This window comes from Vicugna pacos, chromosome 7 (assembly GCF_048564905.1).
Source record: "Vicugna pacos chromosome 7, VicPac4, whole genome shotgun sequence".
In the NCBI taxonomy this organism is placed as follows: Eukaryota; Metazoa; Chordata; class Mammalia; order Artiodactyla; family Camelidae; genus Vicugna; species Vicugna pacos.
The window spans coordinates 79,193,202-79,216,362 of NC_132993.1; the positions used below are offsets into that span (position 1 = coordinate 79,193,202).

The window sequence follows — 23,161 nt, forward strand, 5'->3', positions numbered from 1 at the left end:
AAGGGCTCCTAGAGGACTGGTGGGTTACCTGGTGAACAGCAGAAACTGATTCCCTGTGACATTCACATCTAACCTGTGTGCAGGGAATGAGATTGGAGATGATTCTCTGTATGTGTGGGATCTACTATTTCTAAAGTGGAGCCGCGGACAGTGGATGCTAATGTCCTTGAGGACTCGCGTGGACCGAACTATTATCTCAGCCAGTGCACACAGCTCCAGGGGAAAGGGCTCTGGGGCTACAGTTCATGGATGAGGAAATGATGGCACAGAGAGTTCAAGCAGCTGCCTGAGGTCACACAGAGACTAATACAGACTCATGGTGCAAACCCAGGCCCCCCGGGGTCAGAGTCCGGGTGCTCCACCGTCCACCGCGATGCCCCTCCGGTGTTAGCACAGTTCTCAGGGGGTTCATCTGAGGACCAGGAGTCAGTGCTTGTGAAACACTCGTACAGATCTGAGCACGCACACTGCAGGTCATGCTGGGGGGGGGGGTCACCCTGTCACCGTGGGAACGTCCCACACCAGTGAGTCTGATCTGGTGACCTTTGGAAGAGAAGGAACCCGGGCACCTGCATTTGCTGCGACTCCCCTTGGAGTCAGAGCCCCAGAGAAAGCACCATAACCACCATCTCAGAGAAAGACTTAGACACGTGGTGTTGACCTTTGCTACAACCAGCGCAGAATTTGAGAGCTCTGTCGGCATCCTGTTTCTTACCTTGGCTAGATTTCGTGAAATTCAAGTACACAGAGACGAAAGTGGGCTTTTGATTTCTGTTTTAATTTCTTGTTCCTATTATGAAAAACAAAGTACAGAACTGAAGCGGCAAAGCCGGCGGGCGCGGGGTGTGCGCCGGGGAAGGTCGGGGGGCCGCGCGGGCGGAGGGCGCTCAGGGCGGGGACTCGTGCAGCCGGAGGAGCCGACGAGCTCGTGGGGACGAGGCGGGAAAGGCTCCCGGGGGCCTGCCCTCTGCCCGCCCCCCCCCCCCCCGAGTAATGGCAGAATTCCTTGTTACAGAGCAAAATATGTTTGCCCAGCGGTTTGAAAAACGTTACACAATAATTAAAAAAAATTACCTGAAATCACCCAGACCCCCAGAGAAACATCCTCAGCAGAGAAGTTCAGAGCCAACAGACGATGGGGAAGGGCCGGCCCTCCGGCTCCCTCCGTCACGAGCCCTTCCCGTGCCCGCACACGGCTGTTCTCCGCAGCAGCAGGAAGGCGACGACGCAGAGGTAGAGCCCGCTCTTGAGCAGCAGGAGGAGGTACGCGTAGTAGGCGGACGTGCTCGCGCGCTGCAGCCGCACTGTGTCTAAGGGGAGGCGGGCCGTTAGTTTCACCCGCTGTCTCGAGAGGCCGGGACACGGTGAGGGGAGGGGGGCACAGTTACTCACTTCTGGAGACCTGCTGGGACTGACACCCCCGCACCTCCTGAGAAGGAGGGAGGATGAGCAGGGCCAGAGCCAGTGCTTCTAAATCACTCAGAACCTTCCACGCAGGGGGAAAGGGCCCCCGGTAATGCTGGTTCTGTGCCAGCTGCGTGGAGACCCCATGGGAGACATTCCACACCTGTGCCCTTACCTCCTCAGTAACTGAGTGAGGTGTAACTGCTCCCCATTGGCAGATGAGGACAGTATTGCTCAGAAATGTAAATAATTTACCCATATTCATGCAACTAATAGTAAAAGAAGAGGAGTCAAACCACAGCGTGCGATGGGCAGAAGCCATGCACTTAACACCCCTCCCCAGATGTCCTTTATGCCTCAGGGCCTTGGTTTGGGGATTTCTTGCTCTATAGCAATGTCTGAGAGGAGGAATTCAAATGGCCTGGGTTGAAATATCAGCTCGAGCTGCGTGGCTTGGTATAAGGGACTTAATTCTAGCTCATCTGTAAAATGGGGGGAAATAAATGTACGTCCTCATGAGAGTGTTACGAGAATTATACAGAAAATGCATGACACACATTCCATCCACCTTCTATGTATGAATCTCTCTGTAGGTATTAGTTTATGTTATTATCTACTAGCAATGACCAAAGACCGTAAAAAAATCTAGAAGAAATTTGGTATCATGATTCTCTAGTAATAAGAAACACAAGCCCCACCAATGAAGTCCATTCTTGAAATAATCCAGAACTTATCACTGCACCCTCTAATTTACAGTCATCCCATACGAAAACCAGCTTTTGCTATGTTCGGATGACTCCTAAGAAATAATGATAGATTGACATAAAATATCGCTCAGTCTGTTCTGCGATAAACAGATATTCTGGTGTTCTATCTTAAACCAGGGAAATTTAAAAGTTAAGTTTATCCAGAGGAAAACAGCGCTGGGCATGACATAAAGGCAAACATGTACAAAACTTACTGCTTTCATCTTTCAGGCAAGCTTTTGTAGAATTAATTCCAGTGGCTTCTGAAAGAAAGGAGAGCAAGTATTAGTCAATTGTTCAGACCTAGTATATAACAGTGTGATATATACATATATACATACATACATACATACAAAATCTGCCAACAGAGACAGGAGAGATACTGATTAAATGTAGGAGCCCCATAATTCCAGAAATAATTGGTGTTTCCTACCATAAACCAGGAAGGTTCAAAGGGTAATTGGATCAGGAGGGTAAAAATGCTACAGGATGACATGAAGGCAAATATATATAAAAACTTACCACTTTCAACTCCTGGGCAGGCTTTTGTAGAATCACTAACAGTGCCTTCTAGAAGAAATGATGGCAAGTATTAATCAACTGTCCCTGCCTATTATTAACAGTGTGCATATATGTATGTATATACATGTGTGTATATCTATGTGTGTGTATGTGTGTATATATGAGTGTGTATATATGTGTGTATGTATATGTGTGTGTATATATGAGTGTGTATATGCGTGTATGTGTATATTTGTGTGTATATGTGTGTGTATGTGAGTCTATATGTGTGTGTGTGTATATATGTGTATGTATATAAATGTGTTTATGTATATGGATATAATCTGCTGACAGAGAGAGAGTCATTAAAACTAAGAAAATGATTAACTTCACAATTCCAGTTAATTGGTCTTTCCTACTTTAACCCAGAGATGTTCAAAAGTTGATTAATCCAGAGGAGGGGAAAAATACTGAAGCATGACATAAAGGCAAACATGTACAAAAAAACATACCTCTTTCATCCTTCAAACAATTGTTTGGAGAATCGGTAGTAGTGACAATCGAGGTGACAACTATAAGAAATGAGACCAAGTTTTAGTTGATTATTCATGTCCATTGCTTGGCAGTGTGTGTGTGTGTTTATAAGTGTATGTATGAGTAATACACATATGTGTGTATGCATGTATGCAACATATATGTGTGTACATCTAATATAATCTGACATTAAAAATATGAGGCCTACAATCCCAGGGATAGTTCATCTGATTTGATGTAATTCAGTAGATCTAATTCATATATTCTTTTTCTTCACATGAAAGTGTTGAAGTTCATGAAAGGTAGAGTTTTGTTCTTTATCATAACTGGAGGGTAAGATCCAAGACCATCTTGTTTTCCTTCTGTATGCATAGCTGCAAACAAAGTGCCTGCCTCAAAGTAGGTGTTCGAGAAATATTTGTCGAAGAGACAAACAAAAGTGCGGCTGGCTGCCCTATATCTTCAGCGCACACTGCTGATATGAAGGGACACTCCCAAGATGAATTTGTCCAGTCCTAAAATCCACAACAGAATCCCACGTGGGAGGGAGGCTGGCTTAGACATATTTCCCATCTAAGCACAGGAAGGTAGCCGACCTTTCCCAATCACACAGATCCCCAGCACCCCCAACTCATGCACGTGACTTTCTGCAGTTGTGATGTTTGTGGGCATAATGAAAACAGTATTAATAAGGCTCATAGCTATTGAGTGAATGTAACTGGGCCACACGCTGCCTTAAAAACGCCACATGCATTATTTCCTTTAACCCGCCAGTGACACTGGCATGAGTGTATTTTGGTGGACTCCATGTTACAAAGGAGGAAATAAGAATTAGAGGGAAAGTAGCTCCCGGAGAGTCACACCAGTGAAGGCAGAGCCAGTGTTCAAAGGATCATTGTGGGGGATTAAATGAGACAGAGCACATGGAAAGCACTTTGCAGAAATACTCCATAGAAATAGAGAGAAATTAATCTATAGAGAAACAATGTAATTCCATCACTGTGGACACTGAAAACATCTTCTTTTCCAGATATCTTAGTTATTCTTAGCAATGACCTTTTTATTACAGGAGCTCAGCATTTCAGTGTAATTCCAGGGATGGAAAATTCCAGATGTAGAAAAACAGGCCAAATCACACTTAGAGTTCTCTGACTCCATAAAACTTGAGGTGTGAGTTGTAGCCATCTACAATGTAAAAAAATTCAAAGGCAAGCATATGAAGACGAATTTTTTTTTTTTTTAAGATAATGGACTGCTGGGGCAAGAAAACAGACTCAACAATGGTGCCTTTTGGTTTATCCTTTTCCTCCTGGGTGTGTTCATGAGCATGGTTCTGTGTGCCGTTTTATGCCTTCAATGAGATCATTTTCACTATAATCTAACAAATAGATTTGAGGTACAAAGGCTTTGCAGTAAATGCCAAGAACAAAACTGTTAGTACAATTATATTTTGATGTTAAGATATCCTCAAGAACTGACTTTAATGTGTCTTGAAAGTCTCTTTCTTATGCTTTCAGTGACTATATTAATGAAAAGATAAATACATCTCTTATTACTACAAATTGATTGCGGTAAAAACAATAAAGTAAAAAAATTTCATCATAAATTACCATGGATCTTAAGATCTCTTTCTCAATCAAGGTTGGTCGAAAAGTTGGACCAGATTAGCTTTATATCTCTCCTCGAAAATCACTTCATGGTTTGTGCTTCTGTGTTATATTCTTAGCTTTCATAAGAAACAAAAAAATTCTGAAAAACAGCATTAGAAATTTGCTGTGGAATGATATTAACATTAGATTTATTGCTATGCAATCCACGGAAAACGTCTGTTTCTAAAATTAAGTGCCAAAAAAAACACACTATAAAAAGAACTTGTCTCCTTTATGATAATTACCACGATGGAACTTATTACATTGATTTCTTTCTGATCACTTAAAAACTTAAAGCCCAATGGTAAACATAAGGCCGTGGTTATATTAAACTACACTTAGCAAATTTGCTTCCCCTCCGTTTCTTAGCTGTAGAAATAGAAATTTAGGGCTGTTTTTGTAATCTTACTTTTAAATAGTTTCAGGAAAGGATATAAATAAATACCCTGAATATATGAATAAATACATCCAAGTTATGTTTTCAAAAGCAAGCGTTTTCACTGGTGTTATTTCATTCGCTCTTCAACACAGCCCCAGGACAAAGCTAAGGCAAGTGTTCAAACCTGATTTGATCATTGGACAAACTATAGGAACAGAGAAGAAAATGACTTACTTCAGAAATTTGGACCAAAACATCGCAAAAGTCTATGTATGTACATTATGTTAGGTGCTTAGTTCCCACTGCTTAAAAAGGGCTGCTTAACCACAGGGAAAGGCACAGAATGATTCCTTCCTATGGGCACCCTGGGACCTTTGGTCTGTTAGGACTGTAAGTCCCGGGTCTAGTGAGTTACAAGTCACTACTGCCAGTGCCAAGGCACGTGCAGCCCTCTGCCCGCGCGAAGCAGTACTCACAGCATCTGCCTCAAAGGGACTCCTCTGGGACATCAGGCCTGAATGACCAGTGACCCTGAGCGATTAGGAACCGAGTATAATCTCTGTACTGTCCTGGGGACAGTAATTCCTCGGATGTATCACCCACACGTCCCTTCCAGGCTTGGCACGTGCTAGGGCAGCAAGGAAAGTTTGTGAGAGGCATGTAGCGATGGCAAGAAACACACTCATATGTACAACGGAAGTCTGTCTGCACACGTTAGCCTCACCCAATATTTAATTACAAATAATTACCTTAAGGTGGTACATAAAATACAAACATCAAAAACCTAAGACCATAGTACATCTGAGCAGTCAGATTACTCTTTTCGTTGAGCTGCTGTCTGGCTCCCTCATACAAATACCATTTTGTCATTTAATGACTCATTGTTCCTGGGCTATTTTTTGTGTAAAACAGGATTGAAGTGAGCCTGACTTTGCCTGCTGAGTAGACCATTCCTGAAAGACGCGTTATTGTTCGTATGTTCTGACTATCTAAGATGATCTACAGTGGAATCTCTTTCTGTGCGTTTCTTGTGTGCTAAGTTGTTAGATGCTTTCCAGTGTGTTGTTTCATTTAATCCCATAAAACAACCAAAACATCGGCACTGTGACCTCAATAATTTGCAAGATGAAATAGAGGCTGAGAAAAGTTAAGAATATTTCTCTCTCTCTCTTTTTTTTAATGTTTCTAACTGTACCATTTTAATTCTAGGGGAAGTAGCAAGACATTGATGCTACCACTGAATGTTAACAACACTTTAGAAAGATTTATATGTTTTTCATGAATGCTTGGCAGAAACAGTGGGGTGTTTTCTTTGAAAAACAGCGTTCTGGGAGGTTATATTCATATTTATAGATACATACCTTTATTTATTGAAGGAAAATATATCTCTTGACCAGTTTCTCCTCTATTGTTCCTGTGTTTGACGACACATACGTGTTCTTTATCCATAGACTTTTCAGGCACGGTCAGCCAGCTCAGCTTCATGTACGTGTTGCTGGTCTTCACGGTGTCTCCCTGCTGGGACTGCAGAATCCTGTTGTCATTCTTTTCTTTCCAGGAAACCTTAATAATATCAGGGAAAAAGTCCTCCAGAAGACAAAGATACGTTCCAGCCTGATGGTGGTTTATTTCAGTAATTGAAGGCAGAAAAATAGTGGGCTTGGGGCCCATGTCTGCATCAAGCCTTCTATCTGTGAAGGGAGACGGAGAAGTAACTTGAAAGAATTATTAGAGAAACAGGAACATTGTGCAGTTTGGAACTACCCAGCGTGTAGTAAAAGGAGGAGAAGTTACCATTGAATTAGTTCACGCCCTGGCTTTTCAGCCGCAGTAGATGGTGAGGTCTTACTGTCCTATTTTCCATGGAATGAGAAGTTCAAGAGGTTACATAATTTGCCCGAGGCCACAACTATTAAGTAGTTGGATGACACTTTGGCCTTCATTCTTTCTCCATATGCAGAGATGGGGCATGACTTTTGCCCCATTTCAAAGCTTCCAACATTCAGGAGCAAATTTTTTTAAATCTCTTTTGTTCTACCCTAGAGGAGCCAGTTTGAAAGTAGTAGATGGGTGGGTGGTGGAAATGGGGATGGAGGAGGAGACCAGATAACTTGGATGGCTTCTCTACAGCTGAGAATCTTTTTTTTTTTTAATTTACTTTTTTGGAGGAGGAGGTAATTAGGTTTACTTATTTATTTTTTTACAGGGGGTACTGGGGATTGAACCGAGGACCTTGTATATGCTAAGCATGCGCTCTACCACTTGAGCTGTACCCTCCCCACTACAGGTGAGGATCTTTGATGGCTTCTAAACTACTTCCCTTCCCCATCCGTGTTTTGTAACTTTTGTTCCCTTAGACTAAATAATATATTCTCATGTCCTGTAACTCTGTGGAACCTCATTCTTCATTTAACTGATTCTGGGATGCACTATATTTATTTTATTTCTTGTATGAATAGATGCTAGTAGGAAATTTATCATATTTTAAGCAATATATAGTCACTTTTTGTAACAGGATTTAGTGTGCCTGTGTATTTGACAATCTATGTTGTTGAACTTTTAGCTTCCAATGCAGGGGTCCCATGCCCAGTTCTGGAGTGTTGGGGGTTCTCCGGGTTGATTTCTGATTGTATACAATGCAATTTCACATCTGAACCACTCCAGATTTTTGAGTGGAGCAGTAAATTATTTACAGTGCCTCAAATTTAGTAACAAAATTGTAATGTTTCCAAAACTTCTATTAAAGTGTATAGTTTTCTAACATGCCTTATATATACTTCATCAAGTAATGCAGTTAGAATTTTGCTTCATTTTAGAAAACGTTCAACAAAAGTATATTGTATTTTGGAATTTCATTTGAATTTTAAGCATGACTAAGAATCTACCATATTTTAAATCTCAATGTCTCTCCCAAATTTCAGTCTACTCCGTAAGGCTGCTGAACTGCTTTACAGCACCACTGTTTATTTTCATGTGCTGAATACTGTGTACGTATAATTAGAGTAAGGTTCAATGTATGCTTCCTGAGTTTCTTGCAGACATAGCGTCAACATACATAACAAAACATAGTTTATAAAGAATGTCACTTCAATGCTGGAATGTTACTTGACTATACATTTATGGCTAATCTAATGGTTAAAATGATAAATGTTGGGAGCCTTTTCAATTTGATTTCCAAATGAAACACAAATACTTTACTACTATTCTCTTTGGGCTAGTTTGGAGTTAATCGTTTGGTGGACAGTTTCCTAAGAAGAGAAAAATTGGACTTCTCAATTGAAAAGGAAAAGAAATCACTTCTTGAAAATTTTTGCCTCTATAGTAAAGTTCCTGAGTTTTTTACTAAATGGAAGCAAACAGTAGTAATTTTTAATTTATGCTGTAAATACAATCAGACTATAATGTGTGATTTTATACATCTCACGTGTGGTGTAAGTAGTATTTTATTACTTATAACAGTAAGACGCTGTATATTTCTCCAACCATATACTTTGTTTACATAGAGTTCTCTATTTTTTCTTGTCATTTCCTTTCATAAATTAAATATGAGAGCTATTTCACATTCAAAGAAGAAAATTACATTACGATTTTTGTCACTATATTAAATGGACTTTGCATCTTGATCATTTAATTTACGAATTAAAACATTTTTTCTGATAAACAGGATCATGAAGCCCAAACTTACTGGCTATCCATTTTAGAGCTAATAAATGTTGGTGTTAGAGAAGATATCAATTAAGTTAAAGGACTGAGATTTAAAGCACATAGAGCAACAACAAATACAAAACACAAACACATTTTAATCTCAGTTTTCTTTCCAAGTGGAAAAAAGTCTGCTAGAGAGAGATAAATATCTCCCAATTCAATTTTGTGTGTCTACCAGTGGATGGTAAGATAACTTTCCATTTGTGGAGTTAGAAGCTCAGCTGTAGCCTCTGGAGAATTTCAGTTCCGTCAGTATTTTTGCCTGCAAACAACTCTCCCTGCTGGATACAATTTTCCCTTTACACTTGAATAGACTGTAGATACACTGACCCAGCGCCTATGATGTGTTAGACAATGTACCAGATACGCTATTCACACTATCTCACTTAATTTTCATACAACAGCTAATGGACATGCACTATTATCCCATTTTATGGATTAGGAAACTGAGGCCAAAGAATAATGGACCAAGTTCTTCGAAGCAGTGAATAGTGGACCCAGAGGTCCTACTCAGCCTGACCCCAAAATCAGGTTCTTTGAAAACATCCCTTCACCATCAGAAAAGGAAATGTGTCAATTCACAAAACTTAGTTTAGTAACAAATTTCGGCCTCGGGCTAAACACTTTCATGATGTTATACATGAGCCCTTTCATATAAGTGTGCATGTACACAAAGACAAATCCTACTACGATATTTGTACAATCTTGTCTATTGCTGTCCTTTACTCTGAGGATTTGTTTTACTATCTCTCCTAAATTTTTACAGCTAGTCCCCATTCATATTCCCACTTTTCCAAATATTTTAAACTGTTATTCCAATTTAATTGTCTCTTGCCTTCCCTCTATTACCTTGAAAAAAAAAATGACATTCCTCTGATACCTACCTGTGACTACGAGTTTTGTTCCACCACCGAAGATTTTACTATATAATTCCACAGTGATTCAACCCGTATCAAAAACTTAAGACTAATTTAGCTTCTCTGAGTTCTTCAAATCTTAGTGGAACTGTGCTGGCCTGGGATTCAAGAGATCAGGGTTCTGCACCTGGTTCCTTTTGCTCGTAACAAGTTCTGTAGCTAAGCAAATCAATAAGTTAAAGCTTTCAGTGCTTATTTACTTGAAGACATAACGTGAGAGTAAATCCATTCAACATCCCTACTAGTCCTAAGTGAGACCAAAATGAAACAAGATCTGAAAAAGCAAATTGATTAAGAATGCCGGAGCAAAGAGAGATTATCATAATTGCTATTAGCTTATCATTATTATTAGCAATTTGTGCTGATTGTAAGCTCCAACGTGGTATTTTAATATCACGAGACCAAAGCTTGCCCTTACTGATGGAATTCAGTGTTTGGGGGTTGCAACTGGGTCTGTGGTCATTAACTGCGAAGACTTGTCCCTTTGTCTGCAATTCAGTGTGCTCTGATATGTCTGGAATTCTCAAAGCCATCAACACAGGGCAAGTGCTTTTCGCACACACAATGAAAAGGCAATTCTTTGTCTAGTCTTACCCCTTGCATCTCCAGGGTTAAGAAAATCAAGGGGAAACTTGGCTAAAGCCTGATATATACAGTCAGTATATGGAACTGCTTCACCTGTGTTCAAAACAAAAGGCTTCCTTCCGCCTATCAACAGCACAATCTATTTTCATTCCAAGCTTTTACCAGAAACTTCAGCCTCAAACTGACTTCTGTCCAGCTCATGCACAGGGTTCAGCCTGCAAGTCCTGGCAGTGGACCTTCAAGACAGAATGACCAGAGAAATGGCAGGATGCCTGGCCCTCAAATCCTCCCAGTATCACGTTGGATCATGAACACCCTACCTGCCTGACCCTATCTGCCGAGGGCCACCATCTGTGAATGACATTCAGTGTTATGGTGCCCAGAGCATCAGTGCCCTAGGAGTACAAATGGATTTGATTAAAGACCATTTCTTTCAGTTTATAAAATGCACGCTGCAGGCACTATCCTATCTTCTCTCACTTCCCTCCTAAATCTTGTCTATTGAAGTCCTTTTCTAATTTTATGGTGTAAGAACATATCATATTTGAAAATTTGGTGTGCTCATTTTGTCCGATAATAAAAAGTATGTATTCCACCCCATTTTCAACTTTTTTCTTTTTTATCTGTAACACTGAGATAGGGCAGACACCTGATTCTACTACCTTTGAGAATAAAATCTTACCCCATGCCTCTTGCCAGATCATCACAGGCCTTGTTTCTTAGTGTCTTCGATCTTCTATTCTCATTTCATGCTCTGCCTGTACGTGTGTTTTCTATGTGAGAACTTCTCAAATAGATTTTGGAAACCAGCTGCTTAAATAAATGACAGCAAGTTCATGCATCACAGCTTGCTTTTTTTTTTGTCCCAGAGATTGATCATTTAATAAGGCCTAACAATTATGACATGAGGAATGGGAAATCATGTTTGCAAATTCTAGTTCTGTGATATAGATGTAAAACATTCAGAAATCACACAGAGTTGTGCCTGTTTTATCCTTGCGCCCCTATTTTTTCAGTATTTATATAAATATGTAAAAATTGGCCCTGTTAACATTCAAGATGGAGCTCAGAAAACCACATTAATTATAAATGTGGTCAAGAATCAAAGAACCTGTAATAACCTTTAGTGAAAAAGAATATGAAAATGAATATATGTATGTAGATGGGTGACTGGGACACTGCGCTGTACACCAGAAACTGACACATTGTAACTGACTGTACTTCAATTGAGAAAAAAAAAAGAATCAAATAACAAACTCAGCTCTGCCTGGGCAGCTAAGTTTGTGCTTTTCTCACTTCACATACATTGGAAAGTGTGGTTACATCTTACCCTGCTGCCTGAACCCTCTAAATCTCCTCTCTGATTTAAAGATTTTCATGTATAGAGTCAGTTCTTTGTCAAGAGTGTAATGTAGAGTTAATGTTCCTTAAATTATCAAAGACAAACAATAAGAAGAATTACATATTTGAGTGTTTAATAAATGCATAGTCAACATGTTTTACAGGGATTTTATGTTTTTTATTTTTTGAGGTCTGGGATGATTCTAAAGTAACTTCTGTCTAGAATCCAATTCTTACTTTAAAGACCAGATGAGTCGTTGCAGAGTCTGACTTCTTAAGGATGAACTCTTGAGCTATTCATTGCTGAATGAAAATACCCGATGGTTTCCAAGGCATTGAATGAAAATCCTGCGCTGCTCATCGGAGAACCCGATTCAGTTTGGTATTTTCTCCAGTATTTGGCTTGGCATTTTCCACCCCTGTCGTGAGTGTAAATGCAGCTGTGAGTTGTGCAAATCAGGAATGCAGTGCAGTACAACTGCTGTAGTTCTTTTAACAGCTTCTGTATTTCGAGCTGATTTGATACCAATACAGAAAGATAACTGAGGGCAATGGAGTCATTATTGAGAGACACCCCAAGAATTATAGTTTGAGTACTCAAGAAATGTATGTACAATATGATCTACTTGATGTCTTGGGGGGAGGATGTCATTTCAGTGCCATGAATAGAAGCAGAAGCATTATTTTCATACATGAGTAATACAAAATTATAGGTATTACTAATTAAGAAGTCAATTAAAGGATCCATTTAAAAGATCAGGCTACAGAAGAGTAAATATTCAGAATATAAAATTTACACTTAATATTTCTCACATCACATAATGGTCCAGACCATGCATTTGGGAATAGAGAAATCTCTATTGGATCTCAAATTTTGCCACAGTAACTAGTCACGTGACTTTAGGCAAGTAACTGAACGTCTCTAAACCTCAGTTTCCTTGTCTATGAAATGGGAAGAAGAGGCTTCCTGTTGAGGAATGAGATAGGGCACTCAAACCATCTATCACGGAGTCCGGCCCTCAGTAAATGTACCTGATATTATTATTCTCTTTACGGGGATGGTTTGGGGCCATTTCACCAAATTCTACCATCAGACAAAAAATATGGATTTTATAAGCAATAACTATTACATCAACTGAGAAAGGAAACAAGCTCATCGGTCCGAGACATCCTGCCTTGGAAACTGTTTGATAGCTGGGACTTGTCCTTTGTTTTGTTCACCCTTTTATCTCCAGCATCCAGCCCAGAAACTGTCCTCAGTAAATGTTTGCCAGGAGAAAGAAAGAGCAAATGAGGGAGTAAAACCGTGCAGACTCTTTTCACGGACTTTGGAGCAGAAATGGCTCCTTGAGCTCACAAATTCCGTTAAACTGGTCCGTAACCAGGTACCATAACAAAAGATGCGATAGCATAAGTTTCAGCTGGCCTCAGCCTACCTCCAAGAAACTAGAGTAATAAGAACTGGGCTTTATTGATGTTCTGTAGACATTTACCATGAGAATTTTTTTGTATTGCTGTTAGGTCTGAAATGGAAACCAATAATATAGGTTTTGCAGGTTTGGGGGGAAAAGGAGAATGGTGTTTTATCTCAAATTATAGAGAAGAGAAAAGTAAGAAAAGAGCTTCTCACTTAATAGACTGTCTACAAGAAAAGGAACTTGAACCGATAACTTACACCAACTTAAGGACATAATGTGATAATGGTATAAGAATATTGAAACATAAACAAAACAATGAAACAGACATGATCTTCAGACTATTTTAATACCTAACCTGAATCTACTGTCTACATTTGTGTGTGTGTGCATATTCTAAGAGAAGAATTTCAATCTGCTTCTGAGCAGGGTAGAGAACAAACCATTTACAAAATAGTTTTCTTTCCATATACGGTGACCAGCAGCTGCAAAATTATGGTTCACGTACCGAAGCCAAGAATGTGGCAGTCAGATAAGGGGGATCCTAAATTGTTGGGGGTTTTTTTCCCTAAAAAGCATCTGTCAGTTTTTCATTACTAAGGCAAAAACAGAAGAAAGCTACTTACCAGGGACGGTTACTATGAGCTCAGTCCCTTCTCCAAATATCTTCCTCCAGCCCTTTTTGCAGCCCGGGTGTGATTTGAGTTCCTATAAAAATCTCAGCCTTCCCCTCGCTTCATGATGTGACTAGCAGTTAAAAAATTTTGTAATGGCAATTTGACCTTCTGGGTTCGTTTGGAAGTCCTTGAACGTAGATTTTATGGTATCTGATATTTTATAAGTTTTCCTGAAATAAATGGACCCAAATATCTGTTTTCCACGGAGGAGTAACTATTAAAAGCACCAATAAAAGATGACAAGGATAAAAGCAGGAAAAGAAGACACAGCACCAACCAATCAGCCAACTGTTTTTCTAAACTACCAGGAAAAGTATTCAGAGAAACAACACTTTTCTTTTCCCCCCAGGTGTTCAGCTGCGTTGAAACTGCTCCGAGTTTGCATCAAAGGAAGACCCCTCTGTTCTCACGAACACCAGGGCTGCTCCGTTAGCGGCTTGGGAATGCACTTCTGAAAGGAGGAAGCTCTTCAGTAACTGAAAATGCAAATATGCCAACACAAGTGTACTGAGAAGTGGGAAGAAGTTCTCCATTCACTGGACAATGTGATTCTTTACCACAGTAATGCGAAGTGAGAAAAATTAGTTCTGTGATGACATTATTTTTCGTAGGCTAAAGGAAGAAATCTGTGGAATTCTATCTTCTCTGAAAGGATAGATTTCTTATTTAAACTAAAACTTGAAAACAAAGCCCAGTTCTCTGATACGGTGAAATAGATTACTCTGTCATGTTTTATCCAATCAACTGGAAATTCTTTGTTTCAACACTTTTTCATTACAGGACCAAATTTCCTGCATGGCTACATTTGTGGGAACACATTCTCCATCTTCCTGAATATATACACAGATCTGACCCCCTCTTTTCTTCTTTGTCCTTTAATTCAGTTCTTTTGGGGTTGTTTGATGTGGTGAGAAAAGCATACTTTCTTCTTGCTGTTTTCATTTCTTTTCTTTTTTAAAATGTATTGAAGTATAGTTGACTTCCAATATTATACTAGTTTCAAGTGTACAACACAGTGATTTGATATTCCTGTTCATACTTGGTTTGAATTCCCCTTCTCTGCTGTTAGCAATGCCTCTGTGATCTTAGATGCTCCAGAGTCCCTCTGAATCCCAAATACCTCATGCATAAAGGGGGATGATAATATCTAGGTCATTAAAAAAAAAGATGTAAAGTTCAGGATCTGTTGCCTACCTGGTGCTCAGCCCTGGCCACTGAGGAGGCAGAATAATGTGGCCATCTCAGCCAAGGCGGTGGTCTTGTCTTTCATATTGTCTGGGTTTGAAGGCTCCTGAGAGGAAAAGTCATTACGGAGGACCCCTGACCGTCTCATCTGCATCTTCTTTACCCAGGGCCCAGGCCACAGACAATAATGGCCAGTGCCAACTGTTATAGAACTCTTACTGCATGACAAGCTTCCTTATTATGTGTCTGAGTTCTTTACATGTACTGACCCAGTGAGCAGTCCAGCAGCCCTCCAAGAAAGGAACACTTACTATATCCCTTTACGGATGGGGAGACTGAATCTGAGAATATCAGATAGGGTAAGCTGTCTATCCCATGTGAGCACCTGTATGTATTAGAGCAAGTGGGTATCAGAGTTGAAAAGGGACCTGCTCCATCACAGATTTCTGAACTGGACACAGTAAGTCAATTAATTTTGTACAGTTGCCTCCAAAAATCCTTGATTCACTTTTGAATTTTTGTGGCGGCCACCTCCCCAGGGAACCTGTTTTCTCCAAGCTCGGGCACAGTGACCTCCTACCCACTGTAGGTCCTGATGCTCAGGTTCCCATCATAAAGGGTATTCCATTTCTTAGCAACTCTCAGGTTGTTAGCAGTGAGGTCAAAAGTGTGCCCAGGCACCATTCAAACTCAGCAAACAAAATAGTCAGATCAGCTTCTCGTATGGTGTTTAGCTAAGTCACCATGGTTAAACTGGAAGTCCTTTATGTCCTTTCCCTCTGCCTGTGGATAATATCTCTGTACTTAACAGCAGGCTGAGAGTGGAGCAGGGCAGCACCAAAGACAATAATCCAGAGGCATGTCTTTGTGGTCCAACTTAATGTTTTTATTTGCATCAATAAATAGTTTTGTCTTGCCTTTTTCCCATGTTAAAAAAAATCCTAGAACCCAAAAGTCAGAAACAATTAATTGCGTAATGAAATTTTCATCAGGCCAAAGCAGGGGTCAGTGAGCAGTGAAAACAGGGTTAAGAGCAGAGTGGAGGTTTACAAGCCCTTGGGGACTGGGGACAATGTTGTTCTGTAAGGATATGAGTGAAGAGCTGGTTCCTCTTGTTGGCCACGCCCCTCATTGTCACCAGGTCACAGAATTCCCTTCTCCTTGGAGTCAGGCACTGGGAGGATGCAAGAAGAGGAAAGAATTTTATTAGGAGAATGGAAAAGATAAAGTAAGGGAACCCCACAGAAACGGAGCTAAAGTAAGTTTCTGCCCCCTTTACCCCCACCTCTTCTCATACATACTGGGGGGTGGGGGGTCTAAGCCTTGAACTAGGTGTGCAGTAGAGGGTGGGCTGTTAGGCTTTCTCAGAAGCCAAGCATGTCTTAATTACATATCTCTAACTGCAACATCAGAGCTCAGGGAGGTACACAATGAGTTAAGGAATCTGCGGGACCAATTTTCTTCAGAATCATTTAGACTTCCCTTGTACTACTCATTTGACTGTTGCTTTTAAGCTGTATATAAACTTTGAATTTTCAGTTGGAAAGGATCCATATTCAGCTTCAACCTCAAAGAACTTTTATTTCTCCCCCACATATAGCAGCAGAGGGGTTTCCTATTTGGGGCTGAGAATCAGTGACACAGGTTTTCTTTGCAAGAAGTTGACTGGTTTTACAAGAAGGCGGTGAATATGGCGCTCGCTGATTTGTATGATTTTTGCCTTAATGCAAACCCTACCCTACCTGCCAAATGATAACTTATAGACTGGAGTCAGGAGTTCCCTTCCAGGGGAGGGGCTTCAAGATGGCAGAACAGAAGGACACAGAGCTCACCCTCCCCCGACAAATACCTCAAAGGCATCAACATGTGGGAACAATCCTCACAGAATACCTGCTGAACTCTGGCAGGACTTCACTTCCAGGCTCAGCTTTCAGTCACTTTGTGGCAAGTCTCCAGAAGGTCCTTCACCCTTGCAATCATTTGCACAAAATTTTATTTGTGCATCCTTCAAGGGAGGTGGCCAAATTCTTATATTGTCTGTCTATGACAGCTCTGTCCAATAGAAATCACCCGTTCAAGTCACAAATTTAAAATGTTTTGACTTCTGCATTAGAAAAAGTAAAAAGACAGTGAAAATTACTGTTAGGACTATTTTTACTTTGTCCAAGATCTCCATAATATCATTTCAACATGCAGTCAGTATGAAAATCATTAATGAGATATTCTACCTTTTTTTTTTTTGCCACTGTCTTCAAAATATAGTTTGTGTTTCATCCTCACAGGGCACCTCAGCTTGGACTATTGGACCAACTCCATTTCAAGGGCTCAGTAGCCACATGTGGCTAGTGGCTGGTGGAAATGAGCGGCCCAGACTGTCCTCCAGATGCTCCAGAGACGCTGAGCTGGATGGTCTTAAGAAAGGTCCCTGCCTGGGTCAGCTCCTGCTCCCATCCGATTTTATGTGCGCAGGACCTGCGGAGGGGGAGTCCCGGAGGGCCGGGATTCTGAGGTCTGACCTCGGGGCAACCCGAGGGACCCAGAGGTGTGGCCGTTGTCAGGCCTGGACCGACCAGTGGGTCCCAGCGCTTTTTGTGCAGGGGCCCGGGCGGCGCGCGGGGCTGTGGGCGTCCCAGGCAGCGCAGTAGTACATGCCCTCATCAGCCTTCTCCAGCTTCATCAGCGACAAGAAGCAGCTTCTGCCATCCTTGTTCACCTGGGCATTGACTTTATCACCTCTCAGTACCGAATCCCATTGCACGTCCCTCTTCGACAAGGCCAGATAGAGGAGCCTCTCGGGGGCCCGGCCCTCCAGTTGGCGGTACCAGTGGACATAGGTGACCGAGCCGTAGGCCTGGCAGGGCAGGGTAGTCGAGCCCCTGGTGCGCGCCATCACCAGAGCCGGCTGCACCAGCCTTACCTCCTCCTGGTCGCCTGCGAGGGAGAGGGCAGTGATGAGGGCGGGCTGAGCCCACAGCCTCCTGGTTCTCCCCACCCACCCAGGGAAAGGGCCGGGACTTACTGGGAACTGGGAGGGCCCACAGGAGGGCCAGGTAGCCCAGCAGGGCTCTGCATCCCACCGGGGTGGAGGGGCCCATGGTGATCTGGGGCTCAAATCGCCAGGAGGCTCTCTGGCAGCCGGGCCGGTGGTGAGGCCAGGTCTGGGCGGGAGCCTCTGCAACTCTCAGGTGCAGGGAGGCAACTGTGGGAGAAATGAGGGAGGGAAGGCGGGAGGGGCCAAGAGGGAGGAGACGGAAGTGTGACCACAGGAGGAAGGCGGGGATGATAAATGTGAGAGGTCTGAGAAACGCTAAAAGAAGTTGATGGAACAGTAACAGGAGCAACACAGCAATCCTTGATCAGACATCAGCTGCACTCTGTTAGGGTGCTTGCTAACTGATCTACGTCCGTTGTTTTATTAAATCCTGCAAATTACCCTGTGGGACAAATTTTATCCTCAGTTTAGAAATGGGGAAGCCGGAGCTGGTTTTAAAATTGTTTTTCCAAGGCTGCATGCCCAAGGAGAATGATGCTGGAATTTGGAGCCAGGTCTGGCTATGGGCACATCTCATGCTTGGTTTAGTCACTTGATACCAATGGAGCAGGGCATGTGCTGCTTGCTGGGGAGGAAGGGTCAAGCCCAGAAAAGCCATCCCTCCTCAGAGGGCATGTCCGCCATCCAAGCAGCACTGGAGCACTTCCCCGAGAGGTCCCAGCAAAAGGAGATTTTAAATGCCTTCAATAACATGATAGCAGGAGTCTCGGGCACGTTGTCTCATCTCCTTTTCCTCAGCTTTAAAAAGGGATGTCATGGGGTTGTGTGGAGAGTAAACAGGATTACGTGACTACAGCATGCACCCGGGTCCCATATACAGAGAAGATGCTCAAGAAATGATGGGCATTATTTCCTCACCTTGAAACTGGGCAGCTGGTAGTAGATGATTCCTGCAGTCCACTTAGTGTAGAAATTATAGGGAATGTTACAGTTCTGGAGAATCTGGTGTGTGTGGGTGTGTGTGTATGTGTGTGTGTGTATTCAAAGAAAGACTCTGAAATTGAACCAGGGGGAAATGAGGGCCATGGAGTGGGACCAGGTCCTCCAGTTCCAACGTCATATCCTCAGCGATGGTAAAGACACTGGGAAGGATCAGCTGGGGAATTCATCTGAAATGAGGCTTTGGGAATAAGGTGGCTGCGACTCCCAACTGAAATGCAGGTTCCTTTTCAGTTATGCCAATTATACCCAGGGCCTCCTGGGTCTATATAATTATGCTAATTAGTTATGCCAATTATACACTGAAGGCCAAGAGGAGGGGGCGGTGGGCCTGGTGAAGAGATAGGCCTTGGCTTGGGCAGGGAAGACATGGGAACTTGAGCCTGCACCAACTGACCCAGTTCCGGAGCTCCTCTTCTGTAGGACAAACCGAGAGTCAGACACGCTCAGCTGTAACCGAGATTCAAGGCACAAGGGTCCCCAGATGGAGGTTTTTGGGATGTGCTGCGCTAGTGAAGTGTGGGCCCAACAGGGCTAATAGAATATTTTAGCTAAAAGAATATGCCTGGGGTTACCATTTATACCCTCTGCTGATGTCTAGCCCAGCTGTGGTAAAATATTAAGTGGAAAAGAAAGTGACAATTGAAGTGACATCAACATAGAAGAACAACAGTGGAAAGTCTCCAAATAGAAGGCAAGCAGTTTGAGTGGTGAGAGCTGAGTTTTTCCCTCTATTCTCTAGGTATTCACCCATAAGGAAATATTTCTTTGGGGAACAAAATCTACAACCGTCTCTTGTTTTATGCAAGTAAATTTTATTTCATGTTGTCAGCATTCAAAACTGTGTTCCTCAATTGTTTGAATAACAATTTTCATTCAATTGCTGCTCAAATTAAAGGTCAAAGGCTGATGGCAATAACCAGTCTTAGATTTTAATGAGGTTTGCCCCAGGCCTCTAGGCAAATACTCTCTTTGGTGTGACAAATGGTTTAAAAAAACCAATCTGGTTAAGAGTTTGATGTCCTTTCTTCAAGGAGAACAGTGCATGGACTGGGGGAGTACAGAGTCTCACAAGCAAGGGAGCACTGCTCCCCAGGGATGTGGGCCAGGAGCACATTTGGAAGAATTTTGGAAGCAGCAGTGGAAACGAGGAAGGGTTAGTTAGGTGGGGCATTTCCTTAGAAGGCTGCCAGGTCCATTAGGGAATAAGGAAAAAATATTTGGCTTAGTTAATTGGCTAAGTTTGCCTATCTGATCTTAATTGGAACAGAGAATCACGACAGACTCTTGGTATTAAGGGACTGGTTGGCGGGAAATACTGTGTTTCTGGCCAAGTGCACATTTATGCAAGTTTCAATTTGTTGACCTGGTATCCGGGGTGGCAGCACCTCCATCTTGTGCCCAGAAATTTATTTCAACAGGTGACATTTGGTTTCCTTTGTTACATTTCTCTTCCTAGCATGATGTGTCTGTGCTCTTAAGTGGCACTGAAAAGTTATATTCATCTAATAGACACGTGTTTGCATAAATCATAGAGGGAAACTCTTGGGCAGGACAGAGTCACACAGTAGCCAGGGCTTTCCCTCTGAGCCCTAAGTGGGAGTTCAGAAGCTTCTGGTCAAGGCTCCACGAGTCTCCGCGAAAAGAGAAATAAGATGTTGCTTGATACACAGTTTTTAAGTGAATGCAAGATGTTCCATGAAAATATAGTAATTATTTTTCTTTTACTCTCAGATGTTAGATTTTTCTTCTGATTTTTAAAGGGACAAACATCATAGTGGAAAAGAAGTACGATTTCCTCAGGGATCTATCCTAGGAAGTAATTCCAGAGTGGAATGACTGGATCAAATTCAAGAATCATATAAGGTTCAGGAGACACTGACGACAGTGGTGTAACAGTGGTCCCCGGGAACAGTGCAGGAGGGAGACAGGCTGGCATCGTCCCAGCACTAGGAAGCCCTTACTGCTCTCTCACTCACTGAATACAGCCATTTTTCAAAATATGTAATTTAAATTATTTGTACTAAAGCCTCAAGATATTTTCACTTAAAAAACATATGAAAGCTTGTCAGCAAAGAGGTGGAAGGAGGAACATCAGTCAATAATAGTTCTTGGTTTTAATGAATATTTTTTGAAGAACATAAGTGAAATCCATTTTGGCAGATGAATGCAAGTGATCGAACCTATTTTCAAGGTTTTCTGTGTATGAAAAATAAATTAAAACTTTGTTTTGTAGTTATAGTTTTGTTCACCTAAATCTCTTTGAGGAGATTCAACATATGTATCTCTCACTTAAAATTTTATGCATGTATATCACAATTTTATAGAAATTAATGAAAGAAATCCATCTTTAATAGAACGCAGTACTTTTCTCCCTTCCCCTTCCCCACCATCTAGGATTTGAAGAAGCAGCTGAAGAAAAACAGGACACAGAAAAACCACTTTTAGGATGATGAGAACTACTTTTGTTTAAGTAAGCCTTTGAAAAGGAAACCATGACAACAAAGTAGTTAAACAGGGAGCCTTTCTCAGATTAAATTCAAAGAATAGGATGTGAGCATATAGCCACATATGTCCTATTTAGATGAATTTCTCAGACACATTTTGTAATGCAACATTTCTTAACATTTTCTTTAAAGGTATAAATTTGCAAAGGATGAAAATTAGCGCACAGTCCCAAATTCCTAATAAGGATGACGCAGTTCATTTCTGTTGCCTGAGCCAGACCGTCTCGGGGTCAGACTTAGTGTAGTGACGACCCTGACTCGTGAGTTCTGGGGAGCGGCAGTCCTGGGAGGCTGCCACTGTTACTGTCTGGCTCGCCCGTGAGGGCTGTGACACTGGAGGGGGAGTAGCTGGGCCAAGGCCGTGGAGCTGGCGGGGGGCAGAGCCGGGATGCAGCCCAGCCCCACTACCAGGAGGGCTCTGGAGTGTCTCGGAGCTTCTGAGATGAAGGACATGGTCCAGTCGCAGCAGGACGGCTGGATGTGCCTCCAGGGGGACCCGTTGTTAAATCCCTTTGAATCTCCAGAGGAAGCATTTCACCCTCAGAAGCACAAGCAAATAAACAGGAAATTGTAATAGTAGGAACTCTGCCGAACTATCTAACCCCAGAAGGGAAAGGAGAGTAGACCTTAAAAGTTCATATTATAAGAAAAAATCATTTGTAACTGTGTACAGTGATATTAACTGGACTTACTGTGACCATTTCATAATACATACAAATATTGAATCATTACATGGTATAACTGAAACTAATATAATGCCATATGTCAATTACATCTCAATAGAAAAAATAGATAAAATGTAAAAGCAGGGAAAGCAGTGCACTGATTCAGAGCAGGTGGGCGGCCGGCGCAGGGGCAGACTGGTCGGCAGAGGCAGCCGGGGCCCAGAGGCTGGAGGTCCTGCGCTGCATCCATGGTACCCAGCACGCGTCAGCCCCGTCCTCCCACAGCAGTGTTCAACATAAGACAAAAATCTGGGCATGTGAACAGTAGATCCTTATCTAAATTACCTTGAAATAAATTCTTGTGTGGCCTTAACCACGGTCTTTCAGATGTAACACAGTCCACCTTTAGTACCTAGACTTTGTTAACACGTAAGGCAAAGTGCAGCATTTTGCCTTTTACACTGCATCTCAAATATTTCTCTGTTTTCTCTCTCTTTTTCTAAGTGTGAAAAACCATCTTTGAAAGTCACCAGAGGGGAAAAAGGACTGGAGATGGATTCTCCCTTTTGAACGTTGAAATGGTGACATCCACTGCTGGCGTTGTCAGACGGCTAATAGAGAATTTATTTATTGTAATACCTCACAGACATTGTACCATAACCACATACATGTAGCGGCCTGCCTGAGGCTGGAAAGGTAATGTCATGCTCCACCCTGTGTTCGGTGAGACTGAGTCTGACCTGTTCATGAACAGTTGCAGGAAGCTCTCGTGCTGTGTTCCTAATCAAAAGACTTCTTAGTGTATTGGAATAACACATTTTTAAGTAAGTAAAATATCTTTTTATTTGGACTTGCAGAATGGAATTTTCTGTGTCATGTCTCAGACTTCTTTTGTATTTCCTTTTCAACACCCTACATTTCCCTTGTGTGTTTTAACTCATGCACATGTGCTCTTTGTAC

At 42.0% G+C, this 23,161-nt stretch overlaps 1 long non-coding RNA gene and 1 gene segment (V, D, J or C); one reads left to right on the forward strand and one right to left on the reverse strand.

Annotated features, from left to right (window-relative positions):
• Nucleotides 1-990: 990 nt before the first annotated feature.
• LOC102537765 (T cell receptor gamma constant 2-like) lies at nt 991-18,206 on the reverse strand. The segment is given in 8 exon segments: nt 991-1,310; nt 2,366-2,413; nt 2,673-2,720; nt 3,164-3,223; nt 6,575-6,904; nt 13,803-13,854; nt 17,653-17,969; nt 18,058-18,206. Coding segments are annotated over 8 exon segments (1,074 nt in total).
• Nucleotides 15,339-23,051, forward strand: LOC140697457 (uncharacterized). 2 transcript variants are annotated; one of them, XR_012074594.1, is made up of 5 exons: nt 15,339-15,397; nt 16,180-16,296; nt 17,321-17,872; nt 21,427-21,502; nt 22,706-23,051. It is a non-coding gene; the product is annotated as an uncharacterized lncRNA (long non-coding RNA). The 2 variants fall into 2 exon arrangements; XR_012074595.1 differs by having other exon boundaries at nt 17,321-17,471.
• Nucleotides 23,052-23,161: the final 110 nt, after the last annotated feature.